The 23,428-nt window shown below is 37.8% G+C and overlaps 1 protein-coding gene across 11 annotated transcripts in view; it reads left to right on the top strand.

Moving 5' to 3' along the window:
- Nucleotides 1-23,428, top strand: part of DMD (dystrophin) — a 1,020,507-nt gene that overhangs the window by 400,840 nt on the left and 596,239 nt on the right. For all 11 annotated transcript variants that reach the window (XM_035114377.2, XM_035114375.2, XM_035114388.2 and 8 more), the window contains 5 exons: nucleotides 3,744-3,985; nucleotides 5,382-5,562; nucleotides 13,833-13,978; nucleotides 14,147-14,359; nucleotides 15,237-15,350. In XM_035114377.2, the coding sequence (XP_034970268.2) occupies nucleotides 3,744-3,985; nucleotides 5,382-5,562; nucleotides 13,833-13,978; nucleotides 14,147-14,359; nucleotides 15,237-15,350 (896 nt within the window). The remainder of the gene's footprint in view (nucleotides 1-3,743; nucleotides 3,986-5,381; nucleotides 5,563-13,832; nucleotides 13,979-14,146; nucleotides 14,360-15,236; nucleotides 15,351-23,428) is intronic.

Genomic DNA, 23,428 nt, shown 5'->3' with positions numbered 1-23,428 from the left:
AGAAAAGGAGAAACACTTGAAATTTAGCATCATGCGCTGAGACATAGTTCAAAATTATTTCTCTCCCCCCCCCCCCCAAAAAAAAGTCCAGGCTATTAGCAAGCTGCTCTCAATCCTCATATATTAATTCAGTTCACAGTCCCATTTTTTGGTCTTAAGCTTTGGAACTGAATTTGTTTATCATCTTAAAACCTGGGGTAACTAGAGATTCTTTAAATTGGACCTTTTTAGTGTGTGTCACTTTGATCACATCACTTTCCTGTAGTTTCTTCAACTTGTCTCCTTTACCCCATAATAATAGGCTTTTCTTCTTTCCTTTAAGTGTTTGTATCCCCTTGTTCCTGCCTACCAACCTACCTTTTTTACTTTATCTGTCTCTTCTTTCAGTCTGTGCATCTACCACCAACAATATTTTCAAGACCAGTTTTTACAATCCTATTTGCCATCTGTGTGCATTTTGCTTCCCATTGAATATATAATTCAAAGATCAATTTATCTGGATGGGCAGTTACCCTATGATTTGCTTTCTCAACCCCTTTCTGGCCTATTTCTTTGTGTATTGTCCCCTTTTGATTGTGAATTGAGGGTTTTGTTTTTTAAAAAAGAAAACCTAAATATTTAGGTTCTTATGCACTAAATAAATATTAATGGATACTAAAAATGCAATACTATGCATTGTCTACTCAGAAGTAAACCATGTTGAGTTTAATGGTATTTTCTCCCGGGTAAGTATATATATTTTTCATTTTAACAGAGTGCAAAGAATACATCTAACAGTTGTATATTGGAGTAGATTTCTAGGTCTTTTACTCTTCTACATACAGAAACAGACTGGCAGGATAGTCTGTGATACGCTGTGTAGCACAGCTGTGCCCTACCATAGAGCAGTATTGATATAGAGATATGATGGCCCAGCACACGCACACACACACACACACACACACCACAGAGAGATAAAATTGTGGAACTGTCCCCCATCATTTTTATGGGTGACCTGCCTATTTCTGGGTCCGCCACGTACTTAACCTGAAAGTACGCAACCTGAAGCGTACTTAACCCGAGGTATGACTGTATAGCTCCTTCTCTGTTATGCCAGCTGTCTGGGAAGCATTTATAGTTGAAAGTTTTCTCATTTAAAACATCAACAAGACTGTATGTGTGAGTATTGTTAAAATACCTTCCATCCTGATACCAGTGTAGCAGTTTGTAGAGATATGAATGGATGATTGGTTGTTATGACAGATTAGAACAAAGTTCTTGTTGTACTGAAATAGATGCTCACTGAATATATTATGTTAGGAGGCATCAAAATGAGTACAAAGTGAATTTGTAATGATATGACACATAATGAGGATGAAATCTGGCATATTCATTCCAAGTATCCTTGTAAGTCGAGAGCTAAAACTTATTGCTCTACATTGAAACCATGGCTAATGATGAACGCATTTTACAAGGTATACTTCACATTAAGTGGCATTTCAGAAGACTTTGTAAATAAGGTGCTGAACAATTAAAATTATTTTAACACAATTTGTTATGCACAGTACACAAGGTAATAAAATTAATGAAGGCACTTCAGGTACTGATCTCTATGTCCTTTGGGGACAATGTATTTATTCACTGCCGATATCAGGGGTTGTTCTGAATATAAAATGTGAAACGATTTATGAGCCATTAACCTTGAAATTATAATATATTACCACAGAATTGGTATTGTATTATTCATCATGCCTGATGTTGATGGAAAGAGTTATGTACCTGCTTAACAACGGTGGCAATGTTTTTCCAAAATTCTGTATTCAGGAAGGACTAGTGGTTAGTGCAAAGCAACTCTGTTATGCAATATAACTTGCAATAAACCATGAAATTAAATCATTATACTCAATTAAATCAGCTTAAATTTGCACACACACACACACACACACACACGATTTTAAAAGTTATTACACTCATCCTTCCAGAGCAATCCTATGCACGCCTATTCAAAAGTAAGGGCTTAATTACATGTTATGCCAAATACTTGGCTTGCAGCCGTATCAGGTTTTCTTTAAAAATAATAACGTAAAAATCCTAGGTATGGGTTTCCCAATTTCCCTCAAGACTACAGTGTACAAGCAGAGGAGTTTGACCCTTTGTCATCTGAGATCCTGATGAAAATTGCCATTAGTAAAAGAAAAGAAAATCTCAGGCGCCAATGGAAGCATCCCCCTCTCCCAATTGCAAACTGCAGCACCAGGACATGATTTCCATTGGAGGTCATGTTTGGGGTGGTAAGGTTTAAACCTCCCCTCTCTGCATACTACAGTCCCAGAGGAAATCAGAGGATCCTACAACTTGGATTATTTTTTTTTTACTTGATTTTCAGGTAAGACCTAAATCACATTGGATTTAATTAAGGATTATATCCTTAATTTGCCTTTAGGGAGAGATAAGGCTTAAGCCATGTGATGAGATTATTTAGAAGATGTAGGACTTGCTTGCACATAATACTAACAGTCATAGGCAGTATGCTTCTGAATTCCAGGTGGCATCTTGTTGGCCAACATGAGAACAGGATGCTGGACTAGATGGGCCATTGGCCCAATCCAGCAAGCTCTTTTTGTACGGATTAGTGATACTTAGCAAACAAAAGCATGAGCAAAACTTCAGCTTTATTGTGATGCTGGCTCCCCTCCCCTTTGCCTGCATGGCCGCCAGAAGAATGGCTGCAGTGTTTCATTTCGCTTTCACAGAATCCCGGCTTAGGTTTAGGATCAGAGTTTTTCTTCACCTAGGTAGGCTACCTTCCCAGGTTGATGAGCTCTAACTGCCCCTTTCGGGATTTGATAAGGAAACCAGGATATGGCATTTTATGTGGATAATGAGGAAGAGGGGATCATGGCAACCTTTACTACCCATAGGTGTGTTCCCAACTGGACAGTTTCTGGATATTCTATTTTACTGAGAATGTAGAAAAATAATGATTAGGTTTTTTAAAAATGTTTTATATACGATTCAGTAATCAAAGACTTCCAGATATACAGTGCTAGGATTCCCCCACCACCACTGCCTTTGATATTATATTGTGTTAGCATTTGCTCTGGCAAATGCTGTTCATCATTCTCTTCCTTGTTGGCATCCCGTGATTTGGAATGGTCTGGCATTTGCTCTGTGGGCTCTTTGTACTCTGTGTTTCCTGCTTGCTGTCCTTTCTCTGACCCTTTTGATTTGTAATCTGTGAGGATGTAAATTAGCAAATTGTATCTCTGTTATCTAGGGCAATTACTTGGTGTATTGAACTTCCAAAATAATCATAATAATGTTTTTCTATGTAGTATATGTAGGGCTTTGGCAATATCCACCCTGTTCCTAGTACATGCGCGAATACATACTGCACTAGTTTACATTTGCTGCCAGGGGGAAAAAATTGTCTTCTTTTTCTGTGTAACTTCCCATTTCACACAATTGATTTCATTAGTTCTACATTATCTTATCCTAATGCCTCATTTTTGCAGTGCAGTTCATCTTAGCAATAATACTTTCCTAGACTTTTACAGGGGCATTAAAATCCTCTCTCCAGTAACGCACAACATCTGTATGTTCAGGATCATTTCTTTGATGATAAATCATTTGCCGGTTTTATGAGATTTCTGATAGAGAAATAGGGTTGTTAAATTTCTTCTTTTTTATCCACTGTGACCTAAAAATAAACGTTTTAAACTTCTCTCCCCCCCCCCCCCAATCTTTCCTTCCTTCCTTTCTAGAGGGGCTTAATGCTGACAACATCAAACAAGCCTCAGAGCAATTGAACAATCGCTGGATTGAGTTCTGTCAGTTGCTGAGTGAAAGACTAGCATGGCTGGAGTACCAAAATAACATCATTGCCTTCTACTCCCAGCTGCAGCAATTGGAGCAGACAGTAATTACTGCTGAAAACTGGCTGAAAGCACAACCCACACCAATGGCAGATCCTGGTGCAGTGAAAACACAGCTAGATAAGTGCAAGGTTAGAAATTCTGTCCTAGTCTTTGCAGTTTTGTGCTGCATAGATATTGCTGCATCTCTTTTAGGTCTAACAATCAGGTTTTTTCCTGCAGAGTGGGAAAAAGGATATTTGTATTTTACTGTTCAGCTACGTTGGCAGTCCTATAAGAGGATCAAGAAACAGGGCCTGCTCACATATGAGGCATTGTCAGCTTGTCACTGGGCTGTGTTGGCATAATGGTGCAATGTATTTTATTTGAACAGGTGGTGCTCCACGCAAATGTTCTATACGGATTGCCCCATTTTCATGCTTCCATCATGAAAATTGGAGCATCAAATTGTACACAAACTTTCATATGAGCACAGCACTCCTACAGGTCGTATGCTGCCCTCACGAATGTGAAGTGTGATCCCATGAGATCTGCCCCAATTAGACTATTCCAGAATTCTCTTTTTTCATACTTCCCTTAGTAATGACCATTCAGCAATAGTGAAGGGCAGCAGCAAATTTTGTGTATGACCTCCAACCACGGCACACAAAAGCCGATGCAAAATTTTAATTCCATATTGTATTTTAAATATCTGGCTTTCTTGCTCTTCTGCTGAAAATGCAAGATAAATGGTGAAGGGGAAGGAGAGAAATAATAAGCATGTTACAAATGAGAAACTATGGCAAACCAAGGCACACCTACCATTTTCCTGCTAAAGGAGATCAAGGTGGCTTTGACAGATACCTAGAGCATCTCACAATGGACACTGTGGAGACTCTTGAATGATGATAATTAGTACAAAACTCTGTGGTGTGGTGATTAGACTAGATGCCCATTTGCACTATACAGTACATTTAAAACAGTACAGTACTGTACCACTTGAAGCAGTTGTGGTCCCCCTCCCCCGGCAGAAAAAATCATGGGAACTGTAGTTTATTAAGGGTTCAGAAAATAGTTAGGAGACCCCTATTCCCATCACAGAGCTGCAATTCTAGAGTTCCCGGAGAAGAGGGTTTGACTGTTAAACCACTCTGCCCAGGGGTAGCCCCACACAGAGAACATTGCAGTAAACAAGTCTTGAGTTTACCAATGCTTGAATCATCCTTGCCAGGCTATCTTTGTCCAACAATGGCTGTAGTTGGCATACCAGTTGTAGCTGGTAAAAAACACACCTAGCTGTTGATGTCATTTGAGCTTCCAATGATAAAAAATGATGTTGAATGAGAGAAATAAAGACTTCAGCAGGCATTTTAAGTAAGTTTTCTGATTTTATGGTTAGTTTTAAGTGGCTTTATTTTTACCACATCTTTTTATTGTTACTGTACAACACCATATACAGGTGTGAAGTGGTATATACTGTAACTTCTTGAAATAAAAATAAATTAATGCATTCTTACTTTTAAAACATAGTTATATATTATTATACAGGATGAAGTCATCCACTTATCCACCCTTCAGTCCCAGATAGAAAAACTAAAGGTTCAAAGCAAAGCATTAAAAGAGAAACAACAAGGTCCAATGTTTCTAGAAGCAGATCTTATTGCTTTTACCAACCACTTCAATCAAGTTTATGATGATGTGAGAGCTAGAGAAAAGCATCTACAAAGAAGTAAGTGTTACTGTTATTTATATCTTATTGCCTCCCAAAAATCTGTGAAACAAAGCAGACATTTAATTTGATATGTATGCGTGTGAAAATGGGTTGTATCCAAAATAGTACACATCCCATCAGCACAAGGATTTTCACTTGTATGTCAAGGCCCCCAAGCCACCCCCGGGAGAATAAAGACACAATGACACAGAATTTAAGGTTAATGTTAATGGGCAAATTTAGGCCACAACTTTATTGGTTACAGAATGTGATGCCCCATTGAAACAGCATTATGGGTCTTTAAATCTTGTTTGTAGTGTAAATTACAATAAATTTTGCGCATTTACCTACAGTGTTCTGTGGAATATGCAAAAGAGTTTAATCGATAATGTAGCTAATTTAGAGAAACAAAGCTGGTTCCTGTTTGTAAGGGAAAGTGTTAGCAAGCAGGAAAATGGATTAGACTTTTGCAGATGTTGATATATGTTGGGACTAAGTTTGTGGTTATTCTGAATTCTTGTGATAGCTTTATAAAGTTTCACTAAATGCTTGTACTTTTGAAATACTGTTTTTCAACTGTTGAGAAGTTAACAAAGATATTTGAATGTTGAAATACAACATTTTGCTTTATTTATATAGTTAGGAAGAAAACAAAAGTGTTGCCATTCTGTGTGCTTTGAAGTGTATCTCATGTTCTCTTTTAAAAGATAAATCATACTTTTAAACTTTTACATAATACTAGCTCCTTCTAGTGGCTGTTGCAGATGTACTAACTGATCCATGCTTGAGGAAACTCAGATGCTAGGAACTGCATGTTTCAAACAATAAAGCTATGCTTACTAATTGGCAATGTAGCTTATATTGCACATTTAAAACAATCACATTTTGACATCAGAAAAGCAAGTGCATTATTCTGAAAAGGTGTGTAAAGTTTTCCTTCATAATTCTGAAGATATAGCAGTCTATTTTTCTCATTTCCTGTTTCCAAAATTTAAATGAAGGCTATAATCTGGACACAAAAATGAGGCTTCAAACTGGCAACTACTGGCAATCCTAAAACATATGTGTTGGTGACTATTTCACTGACATACTTTGTGCCCTGTTTTTGCATCAGATTAGCGTTCTAGAAGTTAGTAACCATTTTTATTGGACAACTACACACAGGATAATCATCATGACTTATTTCATAAGTATGATTTAGAAATTTTGAGACTTATGAAGGCTCCATGTTAGAATATAATCAAGTAGATTTTCCCCCTCACCCTGTTGTTTTCATGCTAGTTATTGAACAGTTAATTTAACCTTTTTTTTGTCTGTGAAAATGTACTGAGAAGCTGAAACTAGTATTTGGGACTGGTTTGCTGTGGAGGCATAAATTTTCTATCAGTTGTGCTTCATATATAGCCATGAATTCATCTACCAGAGTGTATTTCTAGCAAAACCTGTATCAGTCAAAAAGAGCATGCAAAGCATGTAACCAAAACATTAAAATTTGGTTTTCTTTCTTTCATTTTTTTGTTTTCAGAAGTCTGAAGAACATATAGATTTTTAACATTTTTGGTTTGCATTAAAGTTCTTCTGAGTAGGACCCTCTGCTCATGGAACACTTCCACTGGAGAATAAGGTGAAATATGATTTTTCACTGAATCCTCCTTCCATTGTAGCTATCTGTATCTCCCCAAACTGTTCTGGAGGTATGGAGGATCTGAGGTGGCATGTGGGTGGGAGCTGCAGAGAAAATGGAAGTCAGAAATTGCTTCCTTCCTCCAGTGAGATCCTCCATTGGATCTCAGTCTCCCTTTTGCAAGTAGGAGACGTTTTTCACGGAAGAGCAGCCCTAAATCTGATCCTTTGTATAGATTTTAATAGCATTCTGCTTCTTAATAATGGCTCATATATAACATAACACAGAATGCTGTGGTAAGGATATTTTGTACAAACATTGTGTAGGAAAATTAAAAATATTGTGTCACATTATTGCTAGCAGTGCAATTTATACTTTAGGCCTCAAGCAGTTTGAAGCATTATACTTTGCAGCAATAGTTTTTGTTAAAAATACTGAATGCTCTTTTGAATTATTCTGTTGCAACATGATTCTTTTTTGCTGAATTTATCACTTTTTAAGATAATATTTCCTAGGCTGCATTGTCGGATACAGATGAAAGTGGCTTATATTACGCAACACAAACACAATCTCATTTTCTTGATTAATTATTTTCCCTTTAAAAGGAGAAACCAATTGTGAAATTTATTAGATAATATCTTCTTCTCTATCCCTGCTCTATATTTTTTCCAGTAACATATGCAAACTACTATCCATGAAAAGCTTTTCAGCAATCATCCAGTACACTATAATAAAGCAAGTGATGTTTGTTTTCATATAAATAATTTAGAAGAAAAACTCCAGTGAATAACCTCAGTGAATGCTCTTTATTCAACTTCTTCTACCATAGTAGTACATCAGATAAACTTATTAAACTAGTAGCTGGGCATATATTATATTTTGTCATTGTGTTGGTTTTCAAAATCTGCAATATGTTGTTAAAATTGTGGGGAATAGATAGAAAAATGTGTGTGTGTATGTCCCCAGTGCCTATGAAACATCAGGAAATTTGTACTGCCTTTGTTACTGCCATTACCACACATTAATATGAAGCCACATTAGGTGCTATGTAGGACACAGAAGCGACAAAGAGCCTGCTCTGAGAAGTTAGAATCTACAGGCCTGTAAGTACATTACAAATAATAATAATAATAATAATAATAATAATAATAATAATAATAATAAAAATTTATTTATACCCCGCCCTCCCCAGTCAAAACCGGGCTCAGGGCAGCTCACACCAATAAAATTACAATAAAACATAAAAAGCAATTAATTAAAATACAGATTAAAATACAGTATTAAAATTTAAAATGCAGCCTGATTTTAAGTAGTCCATAAATCCAAGCCATGAGGGAGGAAAACACAGGGGTAAGACTAAGTCCAACCCAAAGGCCAGGCGGAACAGCTTTGTCTTGCAGGCCCTGTGGAAAGATGACAAATCCCGCAGGGCCCTGGTCTCCTGTGAAAGAGCGTTCCACCAAGTTGGGGCCAATACTGAAAAGACCCTGGCCCTAGTACAGGCCAATCTAGCCACCTTATGGCTCGGGATCTCCACAGTATTGTTTGTGGACCTTAAGGTCCTCCGTGGGGCATATGCAAAATCTGTTTTCAGCAACCAAACACATGGCTTTCTGAAAGAAATTCTTTAGCTCTTTACTGTGTTGGAGAGCCAAAGCTCTTTTATTCAACTACAGTTACAAAGGTTTCTCTGGGTAAAAAACATATTTAAATTGGTTTTAAGCTTGTGCAGTAAGATGTACAAGGCAAAAGTGAGGAAGAGGACAGGGTGAAATAAAGGACACTAAAATGGGCTGACAGAGAAGTAACAGGTGGCATATGCTGCAGAAAAGAGGAAGCTATGGAGGTTCAGAAAAGATTTTGGTGAAGAAGTACCTTGTGAATAGGAATCCGAAAGTTGAAAGAGGGAGACTTGAAGAAGATGGAGAAGCCTCTTCTGGGTAGTGATGTGCCAATATCCTGTTACCTATTCTGAATCTATGTAAGAGCTTCAATCAAATGTTCGCAAAGGCTCAAGTGTTCACAAGGCACTTGCAAATTAGCCACTCCTCATCACTGAATGCCTGGAGCAGAGGAAGGTGGCATAGGCAGGCGATTCCATTCCTTGGTGGATTATATTTTCCCAGTGGGAACTGTGAATACAAGTCCCAAGGTCCCAGTGGCAAGATGGAGATGCCTCACACATAACTCCATTTTGAAGAATATAAATCTGATGTTTTCTTCTCAGCAAAAATGATGCATTGAGCATCACTTTATTGCTGAGTATTCTGGTGAGAAAAAGATGCTACACCAGGACCTGGATCTGACTTTCCCTTGTCTTGCCCTGCCCCATGGTAAACATCTGGAGAATGAGGCATGCAGCAGCAGCTTCCAGGTCAAGACGACCATAGCTTTTATTACAACTCCTCTGCTCACCTTAGTCTTACCCACAAGTGCTTGATGCTTATCTAAGGTATCAAAGCCTATGCAAGTGGCCTCGCTCTCAATCTCATGAAACTCCTATTTTCAAGCATACACTAACCTGCACCAATACGTTATGCTGTCCTAGGTGAATGAAGCACATGGCAGTAACACATCAAATGACCAAGTTGTGACATGTTTAATGTTTGCCCCTTATTTATTTGTGGTCCTTTGCAACTGTGTCTGTGCCATAGGCAGCCAGTGGAGATCCAAAGTCTCTGGACTGCATCCCCTAAAACAAGTGTGGGGAGCCTTTGGCCCGTCAGATGTTGTTGAACTCCCATCAGCCCCAGCAAGCATGGCCAATGGCCAGGGATGACAGGTAGATTCAGCAGCATCCGGAGGACCCAAATTCATTCACACCTGCAGCTGTTCTGTGGTTTTCTAAAAGTGCACACAAATATTTCTGTTTCTCTGCCCAACATATTTACATAACCTAGGCAGGCACCCTTGAAAGCTGACAGACCTTGCATAAGCAGCTCACCACATGTGACACATCTTCCCAGCAGAGGGGTTTTAGCCATTTGCCAAGAAGGACAACAGGCAAGGCAGCAGAGAGGTCAATGTGGTAGTGTGGATGCACTTTCATGAGCGCCAAATTGGCTCCTTTGCTACACTCACACTGCACCAATGTCCTTGTTTTGCCCCTCTTCCTCCTGGTCAGCACTAGTGATAGATCTCTGAAAAGCTAGTCTTGAGCCTTCACTCTACCCAGTGACTGCTTCGGAATCCAGGCAACTGCTCTCTATGACTGGCAAGCCCCGGGCATAGAAAATAGAATAGCAGAAGGGTCAGGACTGACTGGAAACTGTTTATAAGGATCCAGGATAATGAAAAATTGATCAGATTTCAGATGTTGGGAATACTTCTAAGAGAATAGGGTCCTCTATAGCTATGCCTCTCAAGGCTAAGCAGAGAAAAGGCAAGTCTTCTGAATTAACTTTGTGAAGCTGTTATATACAGTTACAGATTGGCATTCCAGATCTGTAGTTTGCTTTTACAGTTAATATTGTATGGCCAAATGTCAGAAAATGGATTATTTCCAACTTCTGTTCCTCAGTTTGAGTTCTCTCAACATCTACAATTAGAACTACTGTTGAAAGCAGAAAGTGTCTACTTCACTCTCATGCAAGCCACATCCTATTGAAATCAACGGCAACATTCCAGTTGGCTTGAATGGATCTTTATTTTATACCCCAGTGAGTTGCTATTGCCTCCACAGATGTTAACCTATTTTAAGGCATCTGCAATGCCATTCTAATGGGGGCAGTTTTTTAAAAAAATGCTGTGCTAATGTTCTAATCTAAACGTTTAACAGATGTCCTAAAGAGAAGATTGCCTTTATAGATACTCTGAATACAATAACATGAACCATAAAAAGGATATTGGCACTTTCAGTAATAGTTTTTAAAACAGACTCCAATTCTAAATAACATGAGATGTGAGAATAAGAGAAATCATCTTGAGCCAGCCTGTTGATTCTAAATTTAAACTTTTTCATGTTATAATCTGAGGCAACATGCTGATTACATTATGCTGTCGGAAGCCCGGGGGGGGGGGGCACTGCACAGCCGCCAAACTGAGACAAACCTCTCCGGGTGTCTTCCTTGTGGAGCGCAGCCCAGGATGTTCAACACTCTTCAGTCAGTGTTGCAGCAGCACATATCCGAAAATATGTGAACACTCAAACAACAGAGTAAAGCTGGAAGCTGATGCGATGAGGTGTGACATCTAAGTTAACCAATATATACAGGACAAAGCAATCATGGCGTCCTTTCACATCTTCTCCAAGACAGAGAGAAAAAGGACAAAAGTACAATACAATAGCTTCCGTTCTCACACTTTCCAAGCATGGAATGTAAACACAGACATGTGATGTAATACATCCAGCAACAGGAGAGAATGAAAATGCTGACTTCTACCTATTTCTGTACTGCCTGTACAATGTGCTCATTCTTAAACATGTTTTGAATTTTCACCATAATAATCATAACCTTTTCTGGGTAATTTTCACAAATGGTTTTCTCATATAAGGCAAAAATCTCAAGTTAGCAAATCCTGAAAATGACCTTTTATTCTAGTGATTACTTTATTGTGTGGCAGAAGAGTATGGGCCAAAATGTTCATGGTACATCAAGCACAAATTTGAGATGGCTTTGTGTCTTTAAGAACTGATTCGAAAGGAAAACTGTGTCAGATTTAGGTTGCCCTATCATAGTAACCCAAGAATAAGTAAATCCAGCCCTGCCCTTCTTCAATTTTGGGTGACTTTTTAAAAGAAAAGATCCTCTCAATAACTTTATTTGAAACCCCCAAAGTAGTCAATGAGGAAAGTAATCAAAATGCACTGGGAAGCAAACTACTATTTATTTATTTTTCATTTGCTTCAATTCATTTAATAGATTTTTACCCTGCTTTATTTTCCAAAAGAAACAATAGTAGCTAATAACACAATAACTAACAGTGTTGAAATCCTAAAATGTGCAATAAATGGCACACCAGCTGATCATAAAACATTTCAAACAGAAAACCAAAAACTTAACAGAATAAAACAGCAGGAAAAAGAAAATGTTGATTACCTGCAGCAAGAGACCATAAACTAATGAGGTATCCAGCTAACTTGTTCCATTTGCACAAAGATTTCTACCCCTTCCTTGTGTACCCTAAATCTGTTCTGGGTTTTCCTGCAACCCTCCAGAGCAGATTTGCAGCAGGTGCAAGTGGGTCCATGGCGAGAGGGGAAGGAAGGGAATCTTCCATTGTGCAAGTGGAAATCCTTGCACTGATGGAACAAGTTGGTTGGATACCACCCCAATATTCAGCCAACTCCAAAGGCCTCCTGATAAAGCCAGATGTTAACCACCCAGTGCTCAGGCCAGATCGGCACCCTGGTAATTGCATTCCTAAAGGTGTTAGCCACAAATCAAAAGACGCTGCTGCTCGTAGCTATATGCTGCACTCCAGCTGGCAGTAGGACAGGGAACAGAGCAAGAATCATTTAGTGAAACACTTCAGGGGAGAGAACATAGGTGAGAGAGTGGTACTTAAAGTACACAGACCAAACACTTTTTAAGATGCACCTTGAATCTGCATTTGTGCAGTTAAAAAAAATCCAAACTGTTTCTGAGATGCTCCATGCTCTCTTCACTTAGATGGTTTTAGATAAAAATGGCTATAAGTTGTTTCCCTTGGGCCAAAGTGGATAAAACTTATAGGCACTGGAGCCCCTCCGGAGTGGATTAAGCCTGTCAGTGTGCAGACAAATAGGTCCAGGTGCTTTTCGTGAGGAAGTAAAAGAAATCCATTTTCATTCACAATCCTTTATTGGGGGGGGGGGGTAGCAGGGTTTTGTCTTTTGCTCTTTCTTATCTTAAAATAGTTAAGAAGTGACTGAATGCTTGTATACTTTGTACTGTAGTTTACACTGACCTTTTCTTCCTGGTGCTTGTTTGTTTCCTCCAACAGGCCTTACAATGTAAGTTTCTATTGAAAACTTCATGTGGAGTTTAGAGGAGATCTGATTTGTTGTTGTTAAAGCAGAACAATTTAGGGTTTTTTTTTTAAAAAAAACCTACTACTGCTGTACTTCAACAACAACAACAACAACAAACAAGAACAGCAACAACAATCTAGAGCTCTTCAGTGCTCTGCAGGGAGAATCATTTATTTAAAAGCTCTTGGACTTAAAGAAACAGAGATGTAGGGAAAAGTAGAAAACCACAAAAATAGCAGAGGAACAGAGCAACGCAAGATGTTGTGGCTGCCCTGATCTGATTTGGCAGGGATTAGGTCATAGACCACACAATTTGACTAAGAAGGTGGACCCTTGAATCACTCCATTTTGTCTTGTTTTAGCGCCCTCCTTGGTCAGCTGATACATACTCCTGTAAGAACCAGCATCCTCAGTTGAGCCCAGATAAACAGTGCAGAACACCGAGAGGGGGGAGGTGCGGTAATTGACCAGACTTTGCCTGGGCTACTCTGAGAACCACCATAGCTGAGGGAGATTGGCAAGATGAGGGTGAATCCTGGCACAACCTTGCTTTGCTTCTTTTTTGGGAGGGCTACAGTTGCAACTTGTCTGCTTTTGTTGTACATATCTGAAAAGAGGTGCATTGATTTGTTTTTGTTGTGTAATGGTTGCAGTTGCACAAAACTGAGCTACACGGAAGAAAGCAATGTACATTTCTCCCCTTCCATGCAGCTTTTGATAGTTTGCCACCCATGCAGTATAAGGAAACTATGAACACCATTCTCTTGTGGGTTCATCAGTCTGAAGCAAAACTCTCCATACCTCAGGTTACAGTCACTGAATTAGAAATCATGGAACAAAGGCTCAGGGAGCTAAAGGTAAGCACAGAGAACATGGTGAGTTTGTTTTAATTGACAAACACTTGGTGATTATATATTTTAAAATGACCATCAGCATACTGACAGACTTCATATTGCTAGACATTATGGTTTATTCTTAGACTGAATTTAATATAAGCCAATGCACTGTTATTATTTTTATCAAAGGCTCTACAAAGTTCCCTGCAGGAGCAACAGAATGGACTCAACTATTTAAGCACAACTGTAGAAGATATGTCTAAAAAAGCTCCTGCAGAGGTCAGTCAGAAATATCAATCAGAAATTGAAGGGATCCATGGCCGTTGGAAGAAGCTATCAACTCAGTTGACAGAGAACTGCCAAAAACTTGAGGAACTGATCACTAAGCTACAACAGTTCCAGGTTCGCTGGGCTTTTATTTACTTCCTCTATTTATTATTCATATGATGTCAGCTATGTGACATTTCACCGAGTGTCATATATGGAGTAAAATGAATCTTCCCCTATGGGGTCGTAATCCAAGAAATAGGACTTGGGAGATAGGCAGGGTTGTATTGAATATTAGTGATACTCGGAGGAGACCCATTGACATAAAAAGTATGACATCCAGTTGTTCTGAAACTACACAGAAAGTATATATGGTGGTTGTGGTGGTGGGAGAAAAAAACACTTTTAAAAAGCAATGCAAAATCAGAAGGAAATGAACAGGAAATATATTTTGATGGGATGAAAGAATGTCTCCCCCCCCCCATGCCTGCCTCTGATCTAACACATACAGATTATAAAGAATCTATGCATATCTGCACAAATACTAGTGATGGCTACTCTCAATATATACAATTATTTTGCTGTATATTTTAAATGATTTAGAAAACAAAATCTGGGAGAACTGCTATTTCCTGGTATGATGATCAATAAGTAATAATAACAATAATTTGGTCAGGCCTCCCCAGCCACTCTGGGCAGCTTCCAACAGAAATATTAAAATACAATAATTTATTAAACATTAAAAGCTTCCCTAAACAGGGCTGCCTTCAGATGTCCTCTAAAAGTCTGGTAATTGTTTAATAATAATAATTTATTATTAAGGGTAGAATGGGTAGTAATCAGACCAAATTAGGAAAAACAAGTGAAATATTTGTTTACATTTTTAAAGAGATTCAGATACATTAGCAATCTCAAAGATACTCTTGATGTTTAGCCATCAAGACACGTTCAGTTGTATTTTATCACTAACAAATGCTTCATATAATACAATGCATTGCTTGTTCAAAAACAGAATGACTCTAAAACCCTGAAGAAATGGATGGCTGAAGTGGATGTTTTTCTAAAAGAAGAGTGGCCTGCACTTGGTGATTCAGAAGCACTTGAGAAACAGCTAGAACAGTGTACAGTAAGTCATGATTTTGTGTACATTTGATGTTCGAAGTAGATCATAGCAAATTGCAAGTATCATCTGTATGTGTAGCCTTCCTACAAATGCAATTACCTTCACTCTGCTTTAGGGGACAGTTTGTGTGGGTGTCAGAACGTACTCCTAAATGCCTGCAACATCCTGTTCTCACAGTGGCCAACCAGCTGCCTGTGGAGAGCCCATAGGCAAGACATAGGTACAACAGAACTCCCTCTGCTTGTGTTTTCCATAAACTGATGTCCAGAGACATGATACTTTTGATACTGAAGGTAGTGCACAGCCATTGTAGATAGTGATACCCTTATGCTCCATGAGTTTGTCTAAAGCCTTTTAAAGCCATCTAAGTTGCTGGCCTAGTTTAACTGTGTGCTGTGTGAAGAACTATTTCCTTTTGTCTGTACTGAATCTTCAAACATTCAGCATCATTGGTTCATCCCAAACTCTAGCATTATGAGAGAGAAGTGGGAAAAAATCACTGTCTGCTTTTTTCATGCCTTACGATGTTCTCTCTCCCCCCCCAAACTAAAAAGTATCAGTATTTGGCACAGTGTTGCATCTGCATCTGGTTCATGCTTTATCTCATGTCAAACAAACCATGAGCTGTAGCCAAGATTCTTGGTTTACCGCTTGTGACTTGCTTGGGTGATGCTTTAGCTGAGATTCCTGTATTGCAGGGGGTTGGACTAGATGATCCTTGGGTCCCTTCCATCTCTACGATTCTATGATTCTATGAAACCACAAGCCTGAGTTTGACAAACCATTGCGTAGCATAGGAGCATCAAGAGGGGAAGTTTTCTCTCTGTGAACCAGCATATTTGTTCACAGTAAGCCATAATTTGATTTAGCATTGTATGAGAACAAGGCCTGCCTCCTTTTTTAAATTAGATGAGCTATTTCACAAATATTAATTCTAACTGTCCTTCTGTTGCATTATGTTGTTTTATATAATGACTCTAGTTCAGGCAGGATCAAAGTTAAGTGACATCTATAAAACAATTGAAAGTTAAAGTGGTTTTCTAATCAACTGGCTTCCTGGGCTGCTGTGATTTTCATTAGAACAACAAAGCATGAAAATACCAGAAATATACCCCCATAAAACATTTGTTTTACTATTATGATGACCTCTAGCATCTTGATTTTTCTTTAGAGCTGTTTTCATTTTGTACATAATATTGATAATGGAATAACTTTTTAATGAGAAATAGCAAAATGTGTATACCAACTGTTAAATTTTCTAGCTATCATTTAGCTAAGGTGAAATAGTATGAAACATTTAGTAATTCTGTTGTTAAACGTGCCAATAACTTTGTAAGAAGAACAAGTAAAAAATTTATGTAGAATTTATTTGTCTCGTGAAGCTTCATGTTACCATACAGAGCATAATATTTTATGACAAATGTCAATCAAAAGACATGTAAAGGAACCCATTGTAACTGACAATCCCACAAGCATGGTGAAGTTGTTGTAATGATCTACCATAATTGCTGTCTTTGCTTGCATGTTGGTACATTTAACAAAGATTGCTTTGAATTCCTGTGGTGGATGGCTCCACACAGCAAGCTGTTCATACCGTATGTACAAGAGCCCACTACAATAACCTGTTGTCTCCTAAATGTAAGAATAATATAGATTTAATAGGGATTTTAAATTCCATGTTTAGTCTGTGGACAGAGGGCCTAAAAATTGGATTGTCATTACTAGCTGCTGTGATTAAATGAGAGGTAGCCTTTTAAAAAATGGTTTGTCATCCCACTAAAATTATTACCTGGCCTTGCCATCAGTAATGAAATAAAAACTTTTTTTAGAAAGAATTATAATAGTTTTTACCAAAATAAATCCCCAAACCTAAATATGTTAAAAAAGAATAACCATTAAACAGTTGTTTCACAACTTTCCCCCAGTTTGGCTGGGGCCAAGAGGTATCACATTAATTAAAAACTATAAATAATGTACTGTAATAACTTCTGGGTACATCACTGAAAAGTTGCAGAACAGGGAGTACAAAACCTGTAAGAGGGTTTTAATTTTTTTTAGATTTCACTTTTTAATTTTTTTTTAGATTTCACTTTTGGATAAAACTGTTCATAGAGGCCAAGGAAATATTACACACACACCCCCCAAAAAAACCCCTCATTCAGTGATATGGTCAGTGGTTGATCATGATGTCTTTACTGAGCTAACATACCTGGTATGAAACAGTACTCTCCATTCATCTGTCAGCACAGTTTATTCTAATTATACAGACTTTAAAATGGAGATGTCATTGGTACCATATTAAGGGGATTGAAATATTGTAATACTATTTGTTCTATTTATACTGTTGGTTTGACAGCCTACGTAGTACAATTGTTGGCCATGTTGATGGTTGGTAATGAGTAGCCTTCACTGAAAAAGTGTCTTAGTTGTGTAAAAACAAAGAAAAGGAGCAAAAAATACATAATACTCAAATATGAGCAACAAATGGAAAAAACAGCTTGGCAAATGAAACATATCTATATGAAATAAGTCAGAGAGATGAAAATCAAATAAATTTGATTCCTTGGCAATCCTTTTTATTATGCCAGTATGTTGCTACCATACCTTCATCCACATGATAAAAGGTTGTAGAAGACATATTGCCATGGACACCAAATCATTTTTCATATAGAAAAAAGACTGTTTATACAGACAAGACAACTGTTACAGAATTGGTGCTGGTTTTCACATCATCTGCTTATAATCCTGGTTCTGTAATAGACTTCAGTAAGAAAGACATTACTAATGGCCATTTCCATTTGAATGATGTAGAAAATGTAGTTTGGAATAAAATAAACATAGGGTAGATGGCATGTATGGGTTGTTAAAAGTCTGTATAAGTCATTTTCCCCAATAGCCACTGGCCATAATAATGGGATAATTCATGGGACTCTCAAGAGTCTCCCCCAGCACCATAATTCAAAAGCATCAATTCTTCGGTGATCAGCCTTCTTTATGGTCCAGCTCTCACTTACATACATAACTACCTCCCCCCACTATCACTGCCCAAACAAGTGTACAGGCTGCTTCTACTGAGGATTGGTAGGCTCAGGAAATGTGAGAATGTCATTAGCATACCACATATTTTCTTTGAAATTCATTTGTGAGCTGAATTCTGGAGAGGGGAGGGGAAAGCATGGGTTTGCATCCATTGAGAAACCAAGTGAAGGATTAAATTTAAAATAAGTTACCCTTGCCATTGTAGAAGCAAACAATCCCAGCAAATGACATACATACTCAGAAACAAACCCTATTGATTTCAATGGGTCTTACTTGCAGGTGACTATAGGATTGCAGATTAACATATACCTATAAATTACATTGTTCACCAAAAATGTTTAAAAGACAACCAATAAAATTCAAAAGCTTGTACAGTATTGTTTTTCTTTGACAATTGTGAGCTGTTAATATTGGTAAATATTTGTTTCATATTAAAATGGCTATGGACAAGAGTGAGGAAAGGGAAAGGAAAAGAGGCCCACTGATTTCCTTTGTCCAAGGGCCCCCAGGAACCTTAAGCCTCCCTTGTTTGTGCTTATTTCTTGTCTATTTATTTTAATAGAATGTATGTACCAGAATGGTTGATATTAATCTTTAAGAAGCTTACATAGAATACAACTAATATAGTATCTCCCTTCTGAGATAGAAGGATGGTCAATGTACAGATTAAAAAGGAAAACATATTTTATCCTTTTAAACTGCCTGGAGTTTTTGTAGTGAACCAGTATATCAGTTTTATTAATTAAATAAAAAATTAAATAGACATTCATTTTTAATAATGAGTATTGTGGTCAATGTAGAGTAGCAGAGTCTTCCGATTTGTGTCAGTTACGATTCTTCTCTGTTGACATTCAATTAATTAACCCCAATAGATGTGCAGTTGCTGTATGATCTCTCAAAATCCTGAGGTAAGAATACTTGAGAAATTAGAGGGCTGTGAATTCCAATATTAATTGGTCTGATTTGCATCTTCTGGAATAATATGCGAGCCAGAACTTAGTTTTTGCTGGCTTTCACACTCCTTGATTGTACCAACACAGTTCTCAGCTAAAAATAAATTAAAAAATACATTTAAGATGCTATTTTAGTTTTGGGATGAAAGTGATTTAGAAATATTACTTAAATACATATTCAGATTTTTATTCGAATTATTAATGCAGAAACTGGATGGAACAGAATGAAGGATGAGCACGTGCAGAAGTGACACAGACAAAAATAGACTGATTAATCAGTCTTTACCTGGAACGTTTATCTGAGCATGTGAACTGCCCTGAGACCCCTGAGTATAGGGTGGTATATAAATTCAATAAGTAATAATAATGTCCTCACTATGAATAGAATTCTCTGAAAATCTGAATGTAGAGCTTGTCTGCATGGGGTTTTGTTTTCTTCTAATTCCCATATTGCTCCTTGATAAGAAGCAAGTTCTTTTCTTACCAGTTCTGCTAAAAATACAAATTATCACATATTATATGCATTATTATACACATATATACACTCCCAAGTTTCCTAAACCAACACATAAGCATATGCTTACAACAATGTATATAGGTGTATAAAAGTACCTATCAAACTATGCTGTAGACATATAGTACCTCATGGGACTTGTGTCTTTCCCACATTATATGCATATAATGTACGTATATTTGCATCTAATTCTGCATCTGATTTGGCTTTCTTTCTTTTTTACAAATAAAGCCTGGCAATGTATGAGTGGCTTGAATATAAATGCACTCACTACATGAGGCATCACAATGTGTTGAAAGCTTGATTGCGTCAAAACTGGCATAATAGTTAGTGAAGAATTCATGGCTTTCTGAGATGTGCCTGGATGTGGTATAATTCCTGCTGGTACTGAAGCCCAATAGGATCAATGGACTGCTTGCATCCTTTTTATTGAACTAGGGTCCCCTGATTTTAGTGAGATGCTGCTTTGTCAAGTATTTCCTTCTGCCAAGCCTTAGGCTGATCACACTGGTCCTGTGGAAGTAAAGTAACATGGGCTTAACTGGGAAACGCAAATTAGGAAAACATCTCTCACAGCAGTCAATCAGCAACCATTAACCCACTTGTTCTTATACAACAATAGAGACAAATGGCATGCAGAAAATAAAAAGACAGGCAGCCAAAATTCAAAACTTTTTTGAAAAGGTTGTAGCTTCAAAATGGGTACACTAGGAAAGACAGCATGTCAATAATCAGTTCTAGAAAGAATATGTCAGTTAACTAATATTTTAGCTACGATTTATGGAAGCTTCACATTGAGTCTAACTTGGATCTTATGGTGGTATTTAACTAGCTTTTACTCAGAGTAGACCCATTGAAATTAAGGAAATTAAGTTAGCCAAGGCCATTAAATTCATTGGGTAAGAGTTAGTATATGAACTTGTGAGCCCGCGGGAAAGAGACTGAAATGGTGTGTGTGTGGGTGTGGGTGTGTGGGTGTATGTAAATAAAACAGCTCAGATATTGGGCAGTTTTTGATTGGGATTAAAGTTGGTGCTGTTTTCTATTTGGTCACTAGGTGGTGGCAGGAGGTAAATATATAATGTACTGCCATGTGATTTCTGTTGTGCAGCCTTTATGAGTTTCATAAATTCTGTGTGATGAGCATTGTATCCTTTCCCCTGGGGCACTCTATGCTTCTATTGAAGTGAATTATATATACAGACATTTAGATTTTATTTTCCTCTGACACTGTCTGGCTTGTTTAATTAAGCTCCCTGATTCAAATTTGTTCTAACTTAAGACCAATAAGAAACAAATTGTGTAATCAGCAAGAAAATGTAATGACACACAACAGAACTCAGAAATTATCTGACTCAACTAGTTTCAATTTTCCTTGAACTAGTCTAGTTTGAATATTCTGTAAAAATTCTATTTATATTGCCTGTGTTGTACTTAATCTATTCCAAAGACGTATTTTACAAATCGTTTTTTCGCTCATAATTTTACATGCTCCACTGCCTCAGATGAACAAGCTCTGTGAATTGTGTTTTTCTCACAAAGCTTACAAGTTCTGTGAGAGCCCCAGTAGAGGCTTAAGACATCACTAAGTATTGATGTTTCTGTCGCAGGATTTACAAAGTATTCCAACTATCCCAGAAGTGTTTGCAATTACCATGAATCTTGCAACCTATAATAATCTATATCTATTTCTCTCACAGAGTTTATCAGCTCTGAAAACTGTTCTCGCTTATTGTGTACATTCTATGAACCATTAACCCCTAAGGTTAAAAGCTTGTCAAAGCTTTCACTTTTTGCACAGCACTCCTAATTTTCATTAAAGTATTTTAAATTATACCTGCACAATCTTATCTCTGAAGCTCAGTATAATGTTGTTTAAGCCAATTAATAGCTCTCAGACCTCAATATCTGTGATACTTCTGAAGAAAAGGGAGATCAGGGTTATGTGGTGGCCTTTGGTACAAATGAGGACTCTACACCCTCCGAGGCAGTCAGACACCACTTTCTCAGTGCCCTTGTATTAGCTTTGATTCCTCTGTTTTGTTTGTCTGTAAAATCCCTCATCCATTACAACAATCAAGAATGTAGCCTTTTCTCTATGGTTGTCACACTGGTTTTCTTTCTCATTTTATTGCAGTAAAATAAAAAAATTCCTTCAGTAGCACCTTAAAGACCAACTAAGTTTTTATTTTGGTATGAGCTTTCGTGTGCATGCACACTTCTTCAGATACAGTGAAATGGAAGTTTCCAGGCACTTATGTAGAGAAGGGGTGGGGAGGGGTGGGGATGGGGAGGGGGGATCACTCAAAAACTTAGTTGGTCTTTAAGGTGCTACTGAAGGAATTTTTTTATTTTACTTCGATCCAGACCAACACGGCTACCTACCTGTAACCATTTTATTGCAGTGTTCTCCTTCCTTGTGTTCTGTTGTCTCTATTGCACTATTAATATTTTACGCAGCTTGAAGTAATAGGATGCCTACAAACTGACTCCTCTTGGAATAAAAATTGCCCAGACCCATAAATATTATTCAGAAGCTTTACTTACAGAACTTGGTTCAAAACAGAACATAAAACAATTAATGACATTCAAACAGTTGTATAATATCGTGCACATGTTCAGCACAGATTTCATCATCTTACATAATTGAAATAATTCCAAATAGACCTAGAATCAGGTCTGTGACTCTCCACACAGACTCCATTAGCTTGGAGCTGTTTTTCTCTTCAGGAGAGAGATCATTAGCACTTCCTTTGTTCTCTGTGGCTTCCAAAGAAAGGCTCAAAGCGGTGGCGATTTGCAGTTGAATACCTTCGAAAGCACATCAAAGTGCAAGTAGATACCGGTAAAGAGGTACCGCTACAGCGGGAAGATAAATGGCATTTCAGTGTGCTGCTCTGGTTCACCAGAAGTGGCTTCGTCATGCTGGCCAATAATGCGAGATGAGCGCCACAACCTCAGAGTTGGTCACGACTGGACCTAATGGCCAGGGGTCCCTTTAACTTTACCTTACCTCACATAAGCGCCAAGGGAGCCAGCATGACTAATATAATAATAATTTATTATTTGTACCCCGCCCATCTGGCTGAGTCTCCCCAGCCACTCTGGACGGCTCTCAATAGAGTATTAAAACAATACACCATTGTTTTAATACTCGATTGGGTATTGGTATCGATTGGGATACAGCAACAATAAAGCTGCTTCTGGCGAACCAGAGCTCAGGATTTCCGAAGCTAACACCAGTATTTAGACTACTGGGGGGGGAACTATTCATAGTAACTGTAATACAGATGAGTTGACTTGGCATTTCCCCTTTTCACAGACAAAAACTTCTGTTTGTAAGAGACCTTAATTGAGAGAAGTCAGTTGCAGAGTGAAATGTTTACCAGGCCCTCTTTGAAGCCCTTAATAAATTACATTTTGTTCTGCCAGGCCTTCAGCATTTCACCATTACAATAAGAGAAAGCAATAAAAAAAATTCAACTTTTTTAAAATTTCTGTTTATCTGTTCAAATTATACTAAATAATCTCTCCTCTTTTTGCCAAAGTAAATACTGTTTTTCTAGGGAAATAAA

The sequence above is a fragment of the Zootoca vivipara genome, chromosome 4, assembly GCF_963506605.1.
Source record: "Zootoca vivipara chromosome 4, rZooViv1.1, whole genome shotgun sequence".
NCBI classification, from domain to species: domain Eukaryota; kingdom Metazoa; phylum Chordata; class Lepidosauria; order Squamata; family Lacertidae; genus Zootoca; species Zootoca vivipara.
The sequence above is the reverse complement of the archived record's forward strand: the minus strand, read 5'-3'. Positions and strand labels throughout refer to the sequence as shown.